Source organism: Schistocerca nitens, chromosome 1 (assembly GCF_023898315.1).
Source record: "Schistocerca nitens isolate TAMUIC-IGC-003100 chromosome 1, iqSchNite1.1, whole genome shotgun sequence".
Classification (NCBI taxonomy): Eukaryota; Metazoa; Arthropoda; class Insecta; order Orthoptera; family Acrididae; genus Schistocerca; species Schistocerca nitens.
Genome location: NC_064614.1, coordinates 1,047,969,426 through 1,047,988,727, shown reverse-complemented (window position 1 = coordinate 1,047,988,727; position 19,302 = coordinate 1,047,969,426). Strand labels below are relative to the sequence as shown.

At 40.2% G+C, this 19,302-nt stretch overlaps 1 protein-coding gene across 2 annotated transcripts in view; it reads right to left on the bottom strand.

The window, feature by feature from the left end:
* LOC126197187 (uncharacterized) overlaps positions 1 to 19,302 on the bottom strand; it is a 68,212-nt gene that overhangs the window by 1,707 nt on the left and 47,203 nt on the right. For both annotated transcript variants that reach the window (XM_049934621.1, XM_049934622.1), the window contains exon 7: positions 13,585 to 13,777. In XM_049934621.1, coding sequence (XP_049790578.1) covers positions 13,585 to 13,777 — 193 coding nt within the window. The remainder of the gene's footprint in view (positions 1 to 13,584; positions 13,778 to 19,302) is intronic.

Genomic DNA, 19,302 nt, shown 5'->3' with positions numbered 1-19,302 from the left:
TCACACCTAAGACAGGTACTAATAACTGTGGAACATCGTGTATAGAAATCTTATTGTTGTGGCACCATTGGTGCCCCTCTCAGCTGGTTGCCCCAAGATACAGCTTGTCACTTTTGCCTTAAAGCAGCCCTCATTCTACCAATAATAGTAAACTGAAATACTCAATTTCATGTTTTCTTCCTGTGCGATACTAAATAGTACTTTGCTTCCTTACAAATATTTCTCCATTTCATGTCTAGAAATACTTTTCAACAGTTTACCCTGTAATTGTAGGCCTTTATCATGAGTACAATTGTTTCCTGGGACATACTACTATAATAAGGTGAAGTTGATTTTATCACCAAGAGAGCTGTAACTCCAGTGCTTGATTTGTGACAGTATGCACTGGTATGCTGTACTGGTACCTCAGACAAACAGGAAGTTATGAAACAATGAAACTCCAGGTAGCAACATCAACAATGTAGGAAACTGTAAACACAACATGTTAAGTTGCAGACACTTACACATAAACTTTTGGCCACAGCCTTGGTCAGAAAAAGGGAAATACAACCATTCATTCACACAAGCAAGCACACCTCACATACACATCACCACCAACTCCGGCAGCTCGGGCCTGGATGCATAAAATTAGTCCAACATACAATGCAGTTTACACTGGCATTGTTGTTGTCTTTGCTGTAATTTCTGTTTCATTTAGTGTGAAGGCATCTTAAATTCAATGTTATCTGGGAACAACGTCAGGTTAGAGTGGCAATGAGGGTCAGCTGTCAGTGCCAACGGAGGATCTTTACTTTGTATTGATTCATTTTTACTATTGACATTCTCCTTGAAGACACATTAGGGGTGGGGGTGGGGTGGGGGGAGATCAGCCAGTGCACCAACTGTCTTCAAGGTGTGAATGAATAGTAACAATGGATAAAAAACAACAGGCAAAAAGTGCAGTGTACTTACACTCGTGAAGAGCCATGGCAGAAGATTAGCACATATTTGCAAGACACAAAGGAATGCATGCAAGTGAGCAGTATGATAAAGCCTGGTGTCATAATATTAGTATATTAGAAGAGATTGGGCTAAAACACAAAATGTAGGATGGACATAACAACACTGCTTGTATTACTAGTAAAAATGATATTGCACGGAATGAAGCAGAAGTTGGCGTAAAAGTAAGTCAGTCAATTATGTGCTCCAGAGATCTTATTTTTGACAAACATTATGATGTAGAATGAGTCAAATTAACAAACAAATTACCATACTTACATACAGTTAAGGACAGGAAAATTTTTTGTAATGATAATGTGAAACTCTAAGAGTTTATAAAATGTCACAAAATTCTTGGTCCCTTTCCGCAAATCAACAAACCAACCAACAAAATTCGTCATTTTCCCTATTCCTGTATAAAACTGTCAAAAATCTGAACTATTTGCTAACATTGGTAACAGATAGTTACTGAATGTCGAAATTGTATTTTGACAGGTTTTCCAAGGCAGGGGTTTGCATATAATCTCAAAATGACAGTTCATTTACCTTGTAAAGTGCTATAGGTCTGGTTGCCACTGCAAACAAAAATGCTCTATCTCCAATGAACCTTGCACCAGTAAAATTTTAACTGTCGCTGTCACATTTCCCAACACTTCTGCACCACAAATCGTATCAAAAGATCTTGGATGCAGCACATAAAGTAAACTACATATTTTCATAGTATGTAAGCATAAATCTGAAAACCACCATGTACAACATTTTGGAACTGCAAATATGTAAATCAATATGGTGTCTGTCTGGTTATCTACTTATAAGTCAATTACAGCTCAGGATATGTGACATCATGCACACACCACAGTCATCAATATTGTAGAAATACAAAGGGTGTTCCATATTGATTTCCACTTTATTTTTTCCATCGTTCATGGTGTGTCATTTGACTCATCGTTACAGTTGCAAGTATGTAATACTTTTGTCTGACCATAGGTGACAGGAAGATCACTAGAAGTGCAATCTCTGCAATGTACAGCCCATTTTCCCCAACTGCTGTCATTATTTGAGGGCAACATGGAGTGTGAACATCAAGGAGAGCACTGGATGATGCAGTTTCTGTGGAAAGAATGTGCAAACACTGTGGATATTCACAGGCGATTGTGGACCATCATGAAAAGTGCTCTTGCAACATGACAACGCAACCCCCACACACGTCAGAAAATCACAGCTGCCATTGCTGAAATGGGATTACAGGTACTGCTATACCCACTGTATTCACCTGACTTGTTCCTTTTAACTTTTGTAGGCCCTCCTCATAAAACTTTTCTGGAATCTTTCACACCCACCACAGGACAGCTGCTCACAGTTCCTAGAGTCTGCAAAATGATATCAGTGCAGAGGTTTCTTCATAGCCACAAAGAGGCCAAGTCAGGAGAAACCAGTTGTTGTGACAGCACCAGGAACCCCATTACAGCATGGCAGCCATAGTTTTCCGACTCATATTGGGATGAGTGTTGTCATGTTGCAAAGGCACTTTTCGCAATGGTTCACATTCTTCACACACTGCCACCGACTGTCTGTGAATATCCACAGAAACCACACCATCCAGCATTGTCCTTGATGATCACACTCAGCGTTGTTCTTCCAAGCTATGACTGTAGTTGGCAAAATGGGCTGTTCTGTGCAGGGATTACAATTCTAGTGATTTTCCTGCTTTCTACCATTAGACCAAAGTACTACACACATACAACTGTAATGATGAGTCAAATGGTATCCCTTGTATGTTAACTTACTGACTTCTGTATCCCCAAAGTTAGTAATTATTCTAATGGTATAAGTAGCTGAAAATAAACATTTTTGCACACCTACTATATGGTTTAAATTTTCATCAATAACCATACCTAAGAATACCCTTCTACTGGTATACTAGATCAAGAGGACCCTGTGAAATGATCTTCGTAATTTTCTCACTGTGTACATTATGTGGTGTCCCTCTTTGTGCTATTCAAACAGCGTAGGGCAACTTCCTGCATTTTTTCCTTCTTCTTCTTAACCAGGCTGGCAACAACAGAAACAGTTTTGCACAACCCATTTCAGGACTGAAAGAGAATTTGTCTGTAGGGGTGTAATGAGGTCAGCATGATCTCTCATTAAAGTATAGGTATTTGACAAGTTCATGGAACCTGTTCATTGTCATTCAGTCCCTAATATAACCAGGGATCCATGAACATGGCCAAAGGTCATTCAAGAAAACACCTTTTTCAGAAAAATCACCTCTGGTATACATGATACCAATTATTGTCTCCAATTCCTCTAACAATATGGTCCAAGTGGTATTTTGTATGTATTCCATACACCTGAGTCTCTGTGGTATTTTTATGATACCCAGCATTGTTTCATCAAAACACTTCATCAAAACTATGGCAGATGGCACTTATTTGAGAGATGTTCTCTGTGTGGCAGGCACATGCAATGTGACCACCTCATTCCTTCAGGATGTTCGAAACAGCCCTTCTTCCAGACAACTGCATATTAGCGAGTATTTCCAGTCAACAGCACATTAGCGACTTTCCATTTTTACTATTTTGGCAGCCAACTCCACAGGCTGTTGTGGAAAGAATTGAGATGGGGAGACCGTCTGACAGTAATTCCTCCTCAGTCTTGTTTTCATCATTGTCAATTGTCTCTGGCAGAAAGACATCAACTTTCCAATTCACCATCTAATTACCCTAGATTATGTAAAATATCTTCATTAGTATGATCATTCTGACTTGAAATAATTGGAAATGCCTGTTTCACCCAAAAGATTATTGTTTAACTGATAAAGCAAGTAACAACAGCAATACACACAATGCGAAAGAAAATTTACATAAGAATGTGCAGCATGGAAACCTTTTCAATAACATGTATATCAGACTTCTAGGCAGTGATTGTTGATCAACACAAAATTTAATGCAATTACTATTGTCATTATGAGAACAGCAATATGCTAAAAAGATTTACGCCAAGAGACAGTTGACCCTTTCTGCTATATACTTCATAAAATTTTCACAAATTGTGCAAATTCAGTGAATTGCAGTAATTTGGCTTTATCTCATGGATTACTGAAAACTGTGAAACACTATGTGTGCATTTTACAGTGGCAGAAACTATCACCGCCACTGCGACCGCCACCGCCACAACTGAATAGACAGGACATTTTTCTCCAAGTTTATATTATGAAGAATTCCAAAATGTGCATAAATTACTTTCTTCACAAGAAATGTTTGACACTTGGTCATTTACCAACATGTTATATTGGCACAGAAAGACTGTGTAGGGCAAAAAGTTTTTGAACTTTCGAGTCCTTGTAAACTGGGGAAAAAAAAAAAAAAAAAAAATTGCCATGCTCTACCCTGCTTTGAGAATCATAAGTGACAGTGGATTAATGAGAATTTATGACTGTTATTCAGGTAAGCACTACCTATCTACATTGCTCAAACACGAAGTGCACATATTTCTGCTCTCTCTGAAAGCCTGACAATTCCATGCAAGAGCTTTTGTGTCTCCGATTTATTGATGTTTCTATAGCGGATGGTCTCAGTGCTCTCAGTGCTCTACTCACCAGAGATAAGGCTGCAGAAAGTCTATGATAATAAGTGCACTAAGGATTAGTCTTAACATTATCCATCAAACGGCAAATACAAATCTTAAAAATTCGAAATCCTAATCTGCATTACAGTCTCTTCAATAATTAGTGGTAACATCATGTGGAAACTGAAGTAACTGGAGAGCATGCAGAGTTTATGTTATACACAGACAAAACAGAGCTCAACCCTCCTGTATCTGAGTTTGGTACTTTAGGGTGAGCACAAAAAGATAGAGGGTTACTTGCATAGCAGGGACCAACATAAGGTGGCTTGAACAAGTGTGAAAAATATTTCCTTGTTATATAATGAGACACCACACAATGGCTGCAGGTTGGTGGCGCCAACTGATGCAGACCCACACCCAATGGCGAGCCATAATTTGCAAGACATTCTTTGCCTGTTTTTGGCGTGACAAATAGCTGTGTGCTGCACTGACAGAACTGAGGTGCACATCCCGCTGTCTTTCTCAAACAACTGTACAGAAATTCTTTGGTAAAAAAGATCAGTTTTTACATTTCTTGTAGCTTTATATGTCAGTTTCATGGTGAAGTGCCCATCATTTTGTTAATAGTCATAATTATTGTGATATTTGAAGTGTCAATACCACACAGCATGAAATTTAAAAATGATGTAATGAAAAATTGGGGTTGCTATGAAAATGTATTTGGTGCATATTAGACCATATAATGCTGCATATAAAACATAACTAACATTTTGAATTCTTTTTTAAACTTGGGAGGGGATCAATATCTTCCTCCAATCTGGAGAAGACAGATTTTATGCAGTCGTTCACTTTTGATCACATATAAAAGAGAGTGAAATATTCACAGCCTTCAAATCTCCTAAGCCTTTATAGATGCTAAAACAAGATTTTGGCAAATAACAGTACACAATGAGAAGAATATTTTACCATATGGTTAACATACAGAACTTTCTTATCTATGATGATACAGCAGAAGCTATAGTTTTTTTTCCAATCCATACTATAATTTCAGCTAGTAAAAAGAGAACATGATAATAAACATGAAATTTCTTTTGCAGATCTTCAGGCTTTTCCGACAAAGTGTTGTCATCTTGGAAAATTGTGTTTTCTGCTGGTAATACTTGCACGATATTTCGACAGTGTGACTTGCAGTCTTCATCAGGTGCTCCTTAAGGCCCAAATCATTGTGGGAAGGGTCCATTATTTATGCTTGTGTGGGGCTAGTCACTCAGTCACTGGACCACGCCAGACAGTAGCAGCACAATCCTTATATTTTCTAACTGTAGCTGTTCCAACTGCTGCGCAGATATTTCTTGGCTGTTGTCAGTTAATAATTCTGTCATCTGTCATTTAAATTTTCCTGGGGACTCTGCTTTTCTGCTACTGTAGCCAGACACATCAGGTGCTCCAACCCGAGGTACGTACCGGCTATGGCAGCCATCTGATTATTTTCTGGACACTGGAGTTCAAATTTCATTTTGCTCTCAAAATGATCATCCTCAGGTACTGTGCACCATGTACTGCTTGTGCTGGGTTATTTGTTCTATCATCATTTCCAAATCTATTTTCGCCAGAGTTTGGATGGTGCTGCCGTTGCGTCTTTAGGAGATCTAGTGCTGGATTCCTGTCAGAACGAAGCTGATCTCCCATGTCATTGTTGACAAGATTCTGTAGAGGGAAACATTCCACGCGGGAAAAATATATCTAAAAACTTACCATACGAAAGCACTGGCAGGTCAATAGAAACACAAACAAACATATACATCCACACAAAATTCAAGCTTTCGCAACGAATGGTTGCTTCGTCAGGAAAGAGGGAAGGAGAGGGAAAGATGAAAGGATGTGGGTTTTAAGGGAGAGGGTAAGGAGTCATTCCAATCCCGAGAGCGGAAAGACTTACCTTAGGGGGAAAAAAGGACGGGTATACACTCGCGCGCGCGCACACACACACACACACACACACACACACACACACACACACACACACACACACACACACATATATACGGACACAAGCAGACATATTCAAAGGCAAAGAGTTTGGGCAGAGATGTCAGTCGAGGTGGAAGTGCAGAGGCAAAGATGTTGTTGAATGACAGGTGAGGTATGAGTGGCGGCAACTTGAAATTAGCGGAGATTGAGGCCTGGTGGATAACAGGAAGAGAGGATATATTGAAGAGCTAGTTCCCATCTCCCGAGTTCAGATAGGTTGGTGTTAGTGGGAAGTATCCAGATAACCCGGATGGTGTAACACTGTGCCAAGATGTGCTGGCCATGCTCCAAGGCATGTTTAGCCACAGGGTGATCCTCATTACCAACAAACACTGTCTGCCTGTGTCCATTCATGCGAATGGACAGTTTGTTGCTGGTCATTCCCACATAGAAAGCTTCACAGTGTAGGCAGGTCAGTTGGTAAATCACGTGGGTGCTTTCACACGTGGCTCTGCCTTTGATTGTGTAAACCTTCCAGGTTACAGGACTGGAGTAGGTGGTGGCGGGAGGGTGCATTGGACAGGTTTTACACCAGGGGCAGTTACAAGGGTAGGAGCCAGAGGGTAGGGAAGGTGGTTTGGGGATTTCATAGGGATGAACTAAGAGGTTACAAAGGTTAGGTGGACGGCGGAAAGACACTATTGGTGGAGTGGGGAGGATTTCATGAAGGATGGATCTCAATTCAGGGCAGGATTTGAGGAAGTCGTATCCCTGCTGGAGAGCCACATTCAGAGTCTGATCCAGTCCCGAAAAGTATCCTGTCGCAAGTGGGGCACTTTTGTGGTTCATCTGTGGGAGGTTCTGGGTTTGAGGGGATGAGGAAGTGGCTCTGGTTATTTGCTTCTGTACCAGGTCGGGAGGGTAGCTGCGGGATGCGAAAGCTGTTGTCAGGTTGTTGGTGTAATGGTTCAGGGATTCCGGACTGGAGCAGATTCGTTTGCCACGAAGACCTAGGCTGTAGGGAAGGGACCGTTTGATGTGGAATGGGTGGCAGCTGTCATAATGGAGGTACTGTTGCTTGTTGGTGGGTTTGATGTGGACGGACGTGTGAAGCTGGCAATTGGACAGATGGAGGTTAACGTCAAGGAAAGTGGCATGGGATTTGGAGTAGGACCAGGTGAATCTGATGGAACCAAAGGAGTTGAGGTTGGCGAGGAAATTCTGGAGTTCTTCTTCACTGTGGTCCAGATCATGAAGATGTCATCAATAAATCTGTACCAAACTGTATAAATAAAAATTTTTTGCAATTCTAACTATGTACATTCAGTTTTAAATAATAAATAAACCATTGTAATAAAGAGAGATATGGTCTCAAAAATTACTGTTTCTTTACACTCCCTATCGGAGCACTATATTTGAGAAGAATCCTGCTGATTTTGGCAGATATTGATTCAGTATATGGTAAAAAAGCAACTTTCTTTGCTTCTTCTTGCACTTTTACTGGTATCTCTGGTGGAGAAGCAGGTCACAGTGCCTTCTGAATATCTGTGGAAGAACTTCCATTTCTGTAGAACATAGACTGTAGTTTTGATCTCAAAGAGGTCAAGCGTGATGAACCAGCATTTTGAGTACACCATTCTTTTGTGCTGGATGGTGGGAGCTACTGGCTTGGAGGTAGAGGTTGGTTTCCGATAAATACTATAACCAATAGTGCCATCTGCCTTCCTCTTGACAAGAACATTTAAGAATGGGAGTTGTCCATTCTTCTCCATTTCCATCGTGAGTTTTTGTTATGGTGGCACTAGTTCAGGTGTTCCATAAAAGAAGGAGCTTTTCCCTGTTGTGCATCCAAATGACATATATGTCATCCCCATACCTGAAGAAATACTGTGGTTGATTCGGAGACAATGCAAGTGCCTCATCTTTGAATCTCTCCGTAAAGAGGTTCACTACCACTGATGACAGTGGGCTGCCCATTGCAAACCCTTATGTTTGTCATATAATTGACCCCCATACAAGAAGTATGTTGAAGTTAAAATGTGCCTGAACAAGTCCAGGAGAGCACCGTCAAACTTTTCTCCAATCAACTTCATTGATTCATTATGTGGCACCCAGGTGAGCAAGGAAACCACATCAAAGCGAACCACTATGTCAGAATCAGTGATGTGTAGCTGCTTCAGACAATGTAGAAAATCTTCCGAGTTGCAAATATGGTGTGTACATTTGCCCACCTGTGGCGAGAGCATCTTCTGCAGATGCTGAGTGATGGGGTAGGCGGCCTCACCACTGTTACTAACTGTTGGGCGCAGAGGAACCCCTTCTTTGTGCACCTTGGGCAAGCCATAAAGCCTGGGTGATACTGGAGCATTCGGCCACAGCTGCTTCACACCATTTTCCAGTATCCCATTTTCCTTTAGAAGAGCCCTCTTCTTCCTTTGTCAGTGTGGTCCCTTTCTTTTGGCCTGTATGCTGGGTCATCCAGAAGTTGTCAAACTTTGCTGCTGTAGTCAGCCTTCTGAAGGATGATGGTAGCATTTCCCTTATCTGCTGGTAACACAACAATGCTGTCATCTTCTCGGAGTTGTCTGAGAGCCAGCCTCACATCACCTGTGGTGTCGGATTTAGGCAGCTTGGTCTTCGTGAGTGTCCTGCATGTCTCTTATTGGATTTCTTTTGTTTGACTTGGAGGTTGTTTAAGAGCCACATTCTCAAAAGCACTGATGAAGGCTGTGACAGGGATATTTCTGGGCAACAACACAAAACTGAGATCCTTGCTAAGTACCTTCAATGTTGTCTTGTCGAGTACTTCTTACTAAAGTTGACAACCATACAAATATTCTCATTCTGCTTCACCTTGTTGTTGAGACATTCAAACCTGACTAGTTGAGAAGCCGCTGATCTCTTCTTCATGCCTTCTGAAAAGAAACCATAAAGTGCCATCCAGTCTGTCCCAGTTTTGGCTGGTTAAGGCAGTAGCAATATTCAGGTGTTGAGATAGTAATTCCCTGGTAGTGATATCTAAGTGGTGGTGCATAATATATTTTCTCTCCCTTACTAAAGCTCGACTCGCCTGGTGCTTAATCCTGTTGGCTCCTCTGGGATTTACATGATATTTAGTCTGAGCAAATACTGAAATAACATACCCTTCTCGGCATCTCAGCAGGAAATGAGAGAACTGAGCATTCTCCCTCTAGTTTGACACAGCTGATCCACCTTTCTTACACACAGATACATTTCCTCCCTGTAGAATCTTCTGGTGTAGGTCTTCAGGCTTTCCCAGTGAGATGTCATCTTCTTGAAAAATTGCGCTTGCACAATATTTCAGTTGTGTGGCTCACAATCTTTATCAGATGCTCCCTGAGGCTAAGGCCAGTGTGGAACAGGTCCTGTATTTATGCCTATGCGGGGCTAGGTGCGCAGTCATCGGTCCTCGCCACGCCAGGTGCTCCATCCCAGGTACATGCCAGGATAGCAGCAACTATTGTATTTTACAACCATAGCTGTTCCAACTGCTGTACACACTTCAGTTGTTGCAAGTTACTAATTTTGGCACATGATGTTCTGTTTTAACTCCATGATTTGATCAGACTCATCATTTAAGCAATTTTAACATCAGTGGCCAGAAAATAATCCAATAGCTGCTTTATTGGATGCGTACCTCGGATAGAGCACCCGACATGGCTAGCTATAGTAAAAGAACAGCAGATTCCACCGGAAGCTTAAATGATGGCAATCAGAAGATTGGACACCTAGTACGACTTTGAGGTGGAACAGAACGTCAGATGACAAAATAATTAAGTGGCACCAACCATGAAGCAAGGGCACAGCAGCTGGAACACATATTGTTGTTATTGTGGTTTTCAGGCTAAAGACTGGTTTGATGCAGCTTTCCATGCTACTTTATCCTGTGCAAGTATATACATCTCTGAGAAACTACTGCAATCTACATCCTTCTGAATATGTGTATTGTATATCTCTTGGTTTTTCTCTATGAATTCCCCCCCCCCCCTTTCCCTCCTGTACTAAATTGGTGTTCCCTTTATGTTATGAATATTTCATTCTTGTGTGCGCAATCAGAAGTGAATGTGCTACATATTTTCCCGACATTGGAGACAGATATTGATCCCCTCCTACATTTAAGAAAAAATTCAAAATGTTAGCTCCATTTCCTTCACAGCAGTTTGTACAACATGCACCAAATATAAACTTATGGTGATCCCTACTTTTCATTGCAACATTTTCAAATTTTGTGCACTATGCTACTTACATGTGAAAAATCAGAACAACTATGACCATTCTGAAATGATGGGTAATTCGCCATGACGCCGACATATAACGCTATAAGTAACATAAAAATATATTTTTTTTACCTAACCATTATTGTAAAATCGTATGAAAAAACTACGTGGCTAACAGAGAACACATGATGGTTTAATAATAATGACACTGCTGCACTTTGACTAGCACGCTAAACAGCACTCTCTCTCTCTCTGTGTATAGCAGCACTTGATAGCCTGACTGTGTCAGCACACGGACTGCCAGCTTTCTTTCTTAAGTGTCCTTGCCACCTCCCGCAGGACAATGATTGGACCAGCACACTAGTTACAGGTGTTTTTGTGCGGATTTCATGAAATAATTATGTCAGCACTTAGAAAAATTCATTCACCATGAAAAATGTATTGATGTGATCAACATATTTTTACAGCCTGATTCATATGCTGCAGTAGAAATGAATACTGCGTGCAATGCAGATTCAGAAAAATTATCGAATTCTGTACATCAACATTCAGCCTGATGACAGCCAGTTGTTTCTCCAACACTATCCATACAGGTAACGTTTATCTGTTAAGATTTCTTAAGCAGATAAATTAGAGATCAATGAAAATTGCACTAAATAAAATTATTGATCACTGAAATTGATGCAAGAAGCATTTACATTTACAGGTACCACCCAAAAGTGCGGGGACACTTAATATTCACTTGTCATTCTAGCTAGAAACAACATTTTGATGTATGTTTTCTTTCACCAAAGTACTTTATATACATTACGACTGAATATGTTTTTTATTAAAACTTCCTGGCAAACTACAACTGTGTGCTGGACCAAGACTCAAACTCTAGACCTTTGCCTTTTTCAGTCTAATGCTCTACCAACTGAATTATCCAAGCACAACTCGGACCCTGTCCTCAGAGCTTTATTTCCACCAGTACCACATCTCCTATGTCCCAAACTTCACAGAAACTCTACTAAGAACTTGCCTGGGGGATGTTTCCAGAATGAAATGTTCACTGTGCTGATCTGAAACTTCCTGGCAGATTAAAACTATATGTCCGACCGAGACTTGAACTCAGGACTGGTGGAGGTAAAGCTGTGAGCAAGGAGCATGAGTTATGTTTGGGTAGCCCAATCAGAAAAGCACTTGCCTGTGAAAGGCAAAGGTCCCAAGTTCGAGTTTGGTCCAGCACACAGTTTAATCTGTTTGGAACTTTCATACCTGTGCACACTCCACTGCAGAGCGAAAATTTCATTCTATGTTTTTTATTGTTTAAGAATGAATCATTAAACAAAAATTTCCTTGCAAAGTCTCAAAATGATTAGTTCAAAAATGGGAGTAATTTGGCTTGTTACTCTCTGTATAAATATATAAAAACTTGAATGACTGATAATTTATGTTTTTTGACAGTGCAGCTGGTGTAACTAAGCATCAGTACTTAGGAATTTTTGGAATTAACAGTTTTACACATTTTCTGAACAATGTGACTTGTTGGTGTCTTGTTTTAATTTCAAGTGTTGGACTATTCATTTGTGAAATATTTCTGATTCAGAACTGTTGTCAGTCAGAATGCACAGCCAGTAATTGAAATTTTCACTGGATTTTTAATATTTCCATGATTAAGATCAGCTTGGAGTTTGATTCTCGCATTATTAAGGTGCAACAGAATTTTTCAGCATTTTGGCAGACAGGTAGCAGTGGTAATACACTCTAGTTGTATTAGTGGAACTGTAACAAATTTCAATTAAATTTTGTATGCTTACAACTTCTTGTCTTTTTGAGCTCGATATGTCAAAACAATGGAAACTCCAGGTTGGAATATCAACAATGTGAAGAAAAGATAAGATTGCTACTTACCATAAAGATGACACCTGAAGTTGTCTGAAATCTTTGTGCAAGTGCCTTTAATTTTGCCTGTCTGCAAATTTACGTATAATTTTTATAGTAAGTAGCAATCTGTCTTTTACTTACATTTTTGAGCTCAATATGTGTTATGGGACCTCACTGTGACCCAAATCAGTCGACTGTTCTTCAGCATTTGTTTTAAGGCCACCATTCACATTTATAAACTATTAACAACGAATTAGTAACTATTATTCGTTCACCTAATTTCAGCACAACATTTACAATTATTAACAAAGTTATGTACAGGTTCACAATTAATCAATTTTGAGGCATACATGGCTCTGAGGTCTACTTTCTCATGTTGCATATGTAATATAATGGTCTAAGAGTCACATCTGTGGCAAATATGACAAGCCGTAGGAGGAGAGCAGTCATACATTACTCTTGCACCCCTTTTAAAATTATAGTGTTGAACTTGCAACATTTGAGCATCTACAATTCTTATTTGCAGTAATATATAGCTCAGCTTCATTACACATAGTTCAGTTAATGCACTTCTTTACAACAAAAGCTTCAGAGCTTTATAAAAATTTAATTTAATTTAAAATATTGTTAAAAACTTAGTATAACAGGCCACCAAGACATTCATAAACCTCAACTGTAGGATATGGTGATCAATTTGATGTGTAACAAATGTCGAAGCAGCAGCAGAAAGTTCATGGTACTATAACATCAACAGGTATTTACATTTGCAAGAATAAATAAGTAAGAATTATATATTATGGAACATCCCTGATGTGATAAACTGTAGAGTATACTGACAGAAACAATCAAATGGAATGTCTCACCACTTACCTCCAACTTTTGAGGAAGTTACAGCACTTCAAATCACAAATAGCAGAAACACTTCTATTTTACGTATTTATTTTGCAGTTTTCAACTACTATACCTTTCAGTCCATTCCACTGATTTTTGGTCACAAAGCTTCATATAAAAGAATGATGGGAAAACAAATGTCATAAGCGTTATAGTTGAACCTCCCACAAGAGATAAGATCTTTCCAAATTTTGGTATGCTTTCTCCAATAAAAAGCATTGTCAGCATCATGATGCTCCGCAATAAACACCGTTTCCAATTGTATTCTGAAAATAGAAGACAATATATTTATCATTTATATCAGTCACACTTTGGTGTACAGTGTCCAAGTAAGTAAAATGTGGAGAAAAATTGTGTCATGAAATTTTAATACTGGATAGCTGATGCCAGTAGGAACCAAAATTTCTAATGTTGTGTAGGTCGACAACGCACCATTTTTAAACTACAGAAACTTGGCGCCATGCACTCTGATTGGCCGTGGGATTGCCCTGTTGCCGTTCGTCAGTTGACAGGCAGCGCTATGGCTGGCGATTCACACGTACGACCGTCCCTCGCCCTGTCATTGCCCCAACATGATACACAGACGAGTCAAATAGATCTTGCTGTTTGTCCCCACCTTATGTCAGGGATATTCGCATGTAAGCTTCACTTTGGAACACATACACGTCACCTACGATTTAGTAATATAGTAAGCATTGCGGCACAGAATTTGTTTGAAGAACAACGAGATATGGTTTTTGTTTATGGACCAGCTGACGGTCATGCACAAGAAGATCAATAGTTGTATGAGGAACGGTACACAGAAAGACACCATCCACACTCACAAACATTTACAGCAATTTACCAGGGACTTGGCAAAACAGGCTCGTTAGCAGGATATCATGGCAGTGCTGAAAGACTTCTAACATGATGGGATGCTGCATTTGAAGAGGCTGCTCTCGAGCACTTCGAGGAAGCACCTACGACAAGTACTTGAGCGGTTCCACACATCATGGTGGTCACTCGTTGGTTCGTCTGGGAGGTTTTGAGAGATGACGGCAAGCATCCATTTAGTTTCCACCCTGTCCAACACCTAAATCATGTGGCAGGCTATGAACACAGGCTAGGGTTTTCCCAGTGGTTTCTGTGATGTGTTACACGAGATCATGACTTCCCCAGCACTGTGTTGTTTACCAATGAGAGCACCTTCCATCGGGATGGCCTTTCCAACACTTGAAACATTCATTACTGGGCAAGGGGAAATCCTCATGTCACATACGTCCATGAACACCAGGAACGATTTTCGCTCAACATCTGGGCAAGCATTGTGGGTGATCATCTGATTGGGCCATTCCATCTACCTCCTCGACTTACCGGGGCAAATTACCTTCACTTTTTGCAAGAAACTCTACCCAGCCTGCTGGAAGTTGTTCCCCTGGACATACAGCAATGCATGTGGTTGCAGCATGATGGGGCGCCCGCACATAACAGTAGTGCTGTGTGCGGATATTTAGATGAACTCTTCGACGGCTAGGTAATTGGCAGAGGTGCTCCTAGGACATGGCCCCCACGATCACCAGACCTCATGCCACCGGACTTTTTCCTGTGGGGATTCTTCAAGGTTCTAGTTCACCCACACAGACGCAAACCATGTAGAAATGAAGAGGAATTAATAGATCGCATTCAACATGCCGCCAATCACATCAGGGCAATGCCAGGAATCATTAAAAGAGTTCGCCAAAACACTGTTTGACGTTACCAAGCTTGTTTGTGTTATATGGCCACCAGTTCGAGCACGTGATTTAAGTAAACAATGTCCTTGGTACAAAAAAAGGCCTTCTTCAGGGCCGGCACAATTTGTAAAAGACTTTCTGTATGCGAACTAACAGCTGTTGATGGGTTTGGTGCCAGTATGTCTTATCACAAAACTACAATGGATGTGTCATGACCCTGGCGGATTTGCCCCCAGAGTGGAAGACTGGTGTGCTACCACCGAGCTTGCAGGCCACCTTTGATACATCACGATCTCTGGCTGGCAAAGCATTCAAGGTCATGCATTGGCCACAGCATCTGGCAACAGGGCAATTGGAGTGTGTGGCACCAAATTTCCGTAGTTTAAAAATTTTGCATTGTTGACCTACAAAACATTAGTAATTTTAGTTCGTACTGGCATCAGCTATCCAGGGTTAAAATTTTATGACAATTTTTCTCCACCCTGTATAAATATAATGTGTATACAGGTACAGTGGACACCTATTTATTTTTTACACAGCATTTTCAGCTATGAAATGCTGCTCCCTAAAAGATCATTTTTTACACGGTGGTGGTGTGGTCTTCAGTCCAGAGACTGGTTTGATGCAGCTCTCCATGCTACTCTATCCTGTGCAAGCTTCTTCATCTCCCAGTACCTACTGCAAACCTACATCCTTCTGAATCTGTTTAGTGTATTCATCTCTTGGTCTCCCTCTACGATTTTTACCCTCCACGCTGCCCTCAAATACTAAATTGGTGATCCCCTGATGCCTCAGAATATGCCCTACCAACCGATCCCTTCTTCTAGTCAAGTAGTGCCACAAATTTCTCTTCTCTCCAATTCTATTTAATACCTCCTCATTAGTTATGTGATCTACCCATCTAATCTTCAGCATTCTTCTGCAGCACCACATTTCGAAAGCTTCTATTCTCTTCTTGTCCAAACTATTTATCGTCCATGTTTCACTTCCATACATGGCTACACTCCATTCAAATACTTTCAGAAACGACTTCCTGACACTTAAATCTATACTCGATGTTAACAAATTTCTCTTCTTCAGAAATGATTTCCTTGCCATTGCCAGTCTACATTTTATATCCTCTCTACTTCGACCATTATTAGTTATTTCGCTCCCCAAATAGCAAAACTCCTTTACTACATTAAGTGTCTCATTTCCTAATCTAATTCCCTCAGCATCAACCGACTTATTCGACTACATTCCATTATCATCATTTTGCTTTTGTTGATGTTCATCTTATATCCTCCTTTCAATACACTGCCCATTCCATTCAGCTGCTCTTCCAGGTCCTTTGCTGTCTGACAGAATTACAATGTCATCGGTGAACCTCAAAGTTTTTATTTCTTCTCCATGGATTTTAATACCTACTCCAAATGTTTCTTTTGTTTCCTTCACTGCTTGCTCAATATACAGATTGAATAACATCGGGGATATGCTACAACCCTGTCTCACTCCAACCACTGTTTCCCTTTCATGCCCTTTGACTCTTATTTCTGCCATCTGCTTTCTGTACAAATTGCAAACAGCCTTTCGCTCCCTGTATTTTGCCCCTGCCACCTTCAGAATTTGAAAGAGAGTATTCCAGTCAACAATGTCAAAAGCTTTCTCTAAGTCTACAAATGCTAGAAATGTAGGTTTGCCTTTCCTTAATCTATTTTCTAAGATAAGTCGTAGGATCAGTATTGCCTAACGTGTTCCAATATTTCTACGGAATCCATACTGAGCTTCCCCGAGGTCGGCTTCTACCAGTTTTTCCATTTGTCTGTAAAGATTTTGTGTTAGTATTTTGCAGCCGTGGCTTTTTAAACTGATTGTTTGGTAATTTTCACATCTGTCAACACCTGATTTCTTTGGGATTGGAATTATTATATTTTTCTTGAAGTCTGAGGTTATTTCGCCAGTCTCATACATCTTGCTCATTAGATGGTAGAGTTTTGTCAGGCCTGGCTCTCCCAAGGCTGTCAGTAGATCTGATGGAATGTTGTCTACTCCCGGGGCCTTGTTTCAAGTTAGGTCTTTCAGTGCTCTGTCAAACTCTTCACGCAGTATCATATCTCCCATTTCATCTTCATCTACATTCTCTTCCATTTCTATAATATTGTCCTCAAGAACATTGCCCCTGTATAGACCCTCTATATACTCCTTCCACCTTTCTGATTTCCCTTCTTTGCTTAGAACTGCTTTTTCCATCAGAGTTCTTGATATTCATACAAGCAGCTCTCTTTTCTCCAAAGGTCTCTTTAATTTTCCTGTACGAACTATCTATCTTACCCCTAGTGATACGTGCCTCTACATCCTTACATTTGTCCTCTAGCCATCCCTGCTTAGCCATTTGCACTTCCTGTCGATCTCATTTTTGAGACGTTTGTATTCCTTTTTGCCTGCTTCATTTACTGCAATTTTATATTTTCTCCTTTCATCAATTAAATTCAATATTTCTTCTGTTACCCAAGGATTTCTATTAGCCCCCATCTTTTTACGTACTTGATCCTCTGCTACCTCCACTATTTCATCTCTCAAAGCTACACATTCTTCTTCTACTGTATTTCTTTCCCCCATTCTTGTCAATCATTCCCTAATGTGCTCCCTGAAGCTCTCTACAACCTCTGGTTCTTTCATTTTATCCAGGTCCCATCTCCTTAAATTCCCACCTTTTTGCAGTTCCTTCAGTTTTAATCTACAGTTCATAACCAATAGATTGTGGTCAGAGTCCACATCTGCCCCTGGAAATGTCTTACAATTTAAAACCTGGTTCCTGAATCTCTGTCTTACCATTATAGAATCTGACACTTTCTAGTATCTTCAGGCTTCTTCCATGTATACAACCTTCTTTCATGATTCTTGAACCAAGTGTTAGCTATGATTAAGTTATGCTCTGTGCAAAATTCTACCAGGCGGCTTCCTCTTTCATTTCTTCCCCCCAGTCCATATTCACCTACTACGTTTCCTTCTCTCCGTTTTCCTACAATCGAATTCCAGTCACCCATGACTACTAAATTTTCATCTCCCTTCACTATTTGAATAATTTCTTTTATCTCATCATACATTTCATCAATCTCTTCGGCATCTGCGGAGCTAGTTGGCATATAAACTTGCACTACTGTGGTAGGTGTGGACTTCGTATCTATCTTGGCCACAATAATGCGTTCACTATGCTGTTTGTAGTAGCTTACCCACATTCCTATTTTCCTATTCATTATTAAACCTTCTCCTGCATTTGATTTTGTATTTATAACCCTGTATTATTCACCTGACTGGAAGTCTTGTTCCTTGAATTTTTTACATAGCTTTTGATTAAATTACTGCATAGATTGTTTTTAATACAGAGAAATTTCACATTTGTGAATGCGTTCATTGAGGCTGTTGAATGTAGAGAAATAGCAACACTAGAAATGTGTGGTAAAATTGCTCTATTACATAACCACTGACAACAGTCAAAAAATTAAAACATCTGCCTTGGAAGGAGAGGAGTTGTACATTAGTTTCAAACGCTTTTACAATTACAGCCTTGAACAATGTTAAAGTTGTAACCACAACCATGTACAAATCCAAAAGCAGGGTTGTCAATGAAGTACAGTACTTAGCACTGAAAGCACATTATTACAAACACCAATGTACAGACAGAACAGAATTCAACTCCTGGACAGAGAATGCTGCTATCTGTACAAATATTGCATATTTCAGAATGTACGAACATTACAAACATAAGACATTTCAAGAACCTTCCAGAAATTACGAATTCAAAATAACATATAATTGATAGTTGTTGGGTTTGAACTGATGACCCACAGCAAGTCCGCCAGTGATGTCAACTGCTATGCCACATTGCGTAGAACATAGCTTGCGGTACTTTGCCGTCTCCTTGAGAAACATTGAACCATTGTTTCAGAACTTCTCATTGGAGCCAATTGCAACCTCCTGGCTCTAGATCTTATCAATGGTCCTCTGTATAGCAACATTGGCAGATCCTCGCACTCTGCTCATGTTGTTATATCCTCTTCACTATGATGAGCATCGAAGGCAGCCCCTCCCATTGAAAC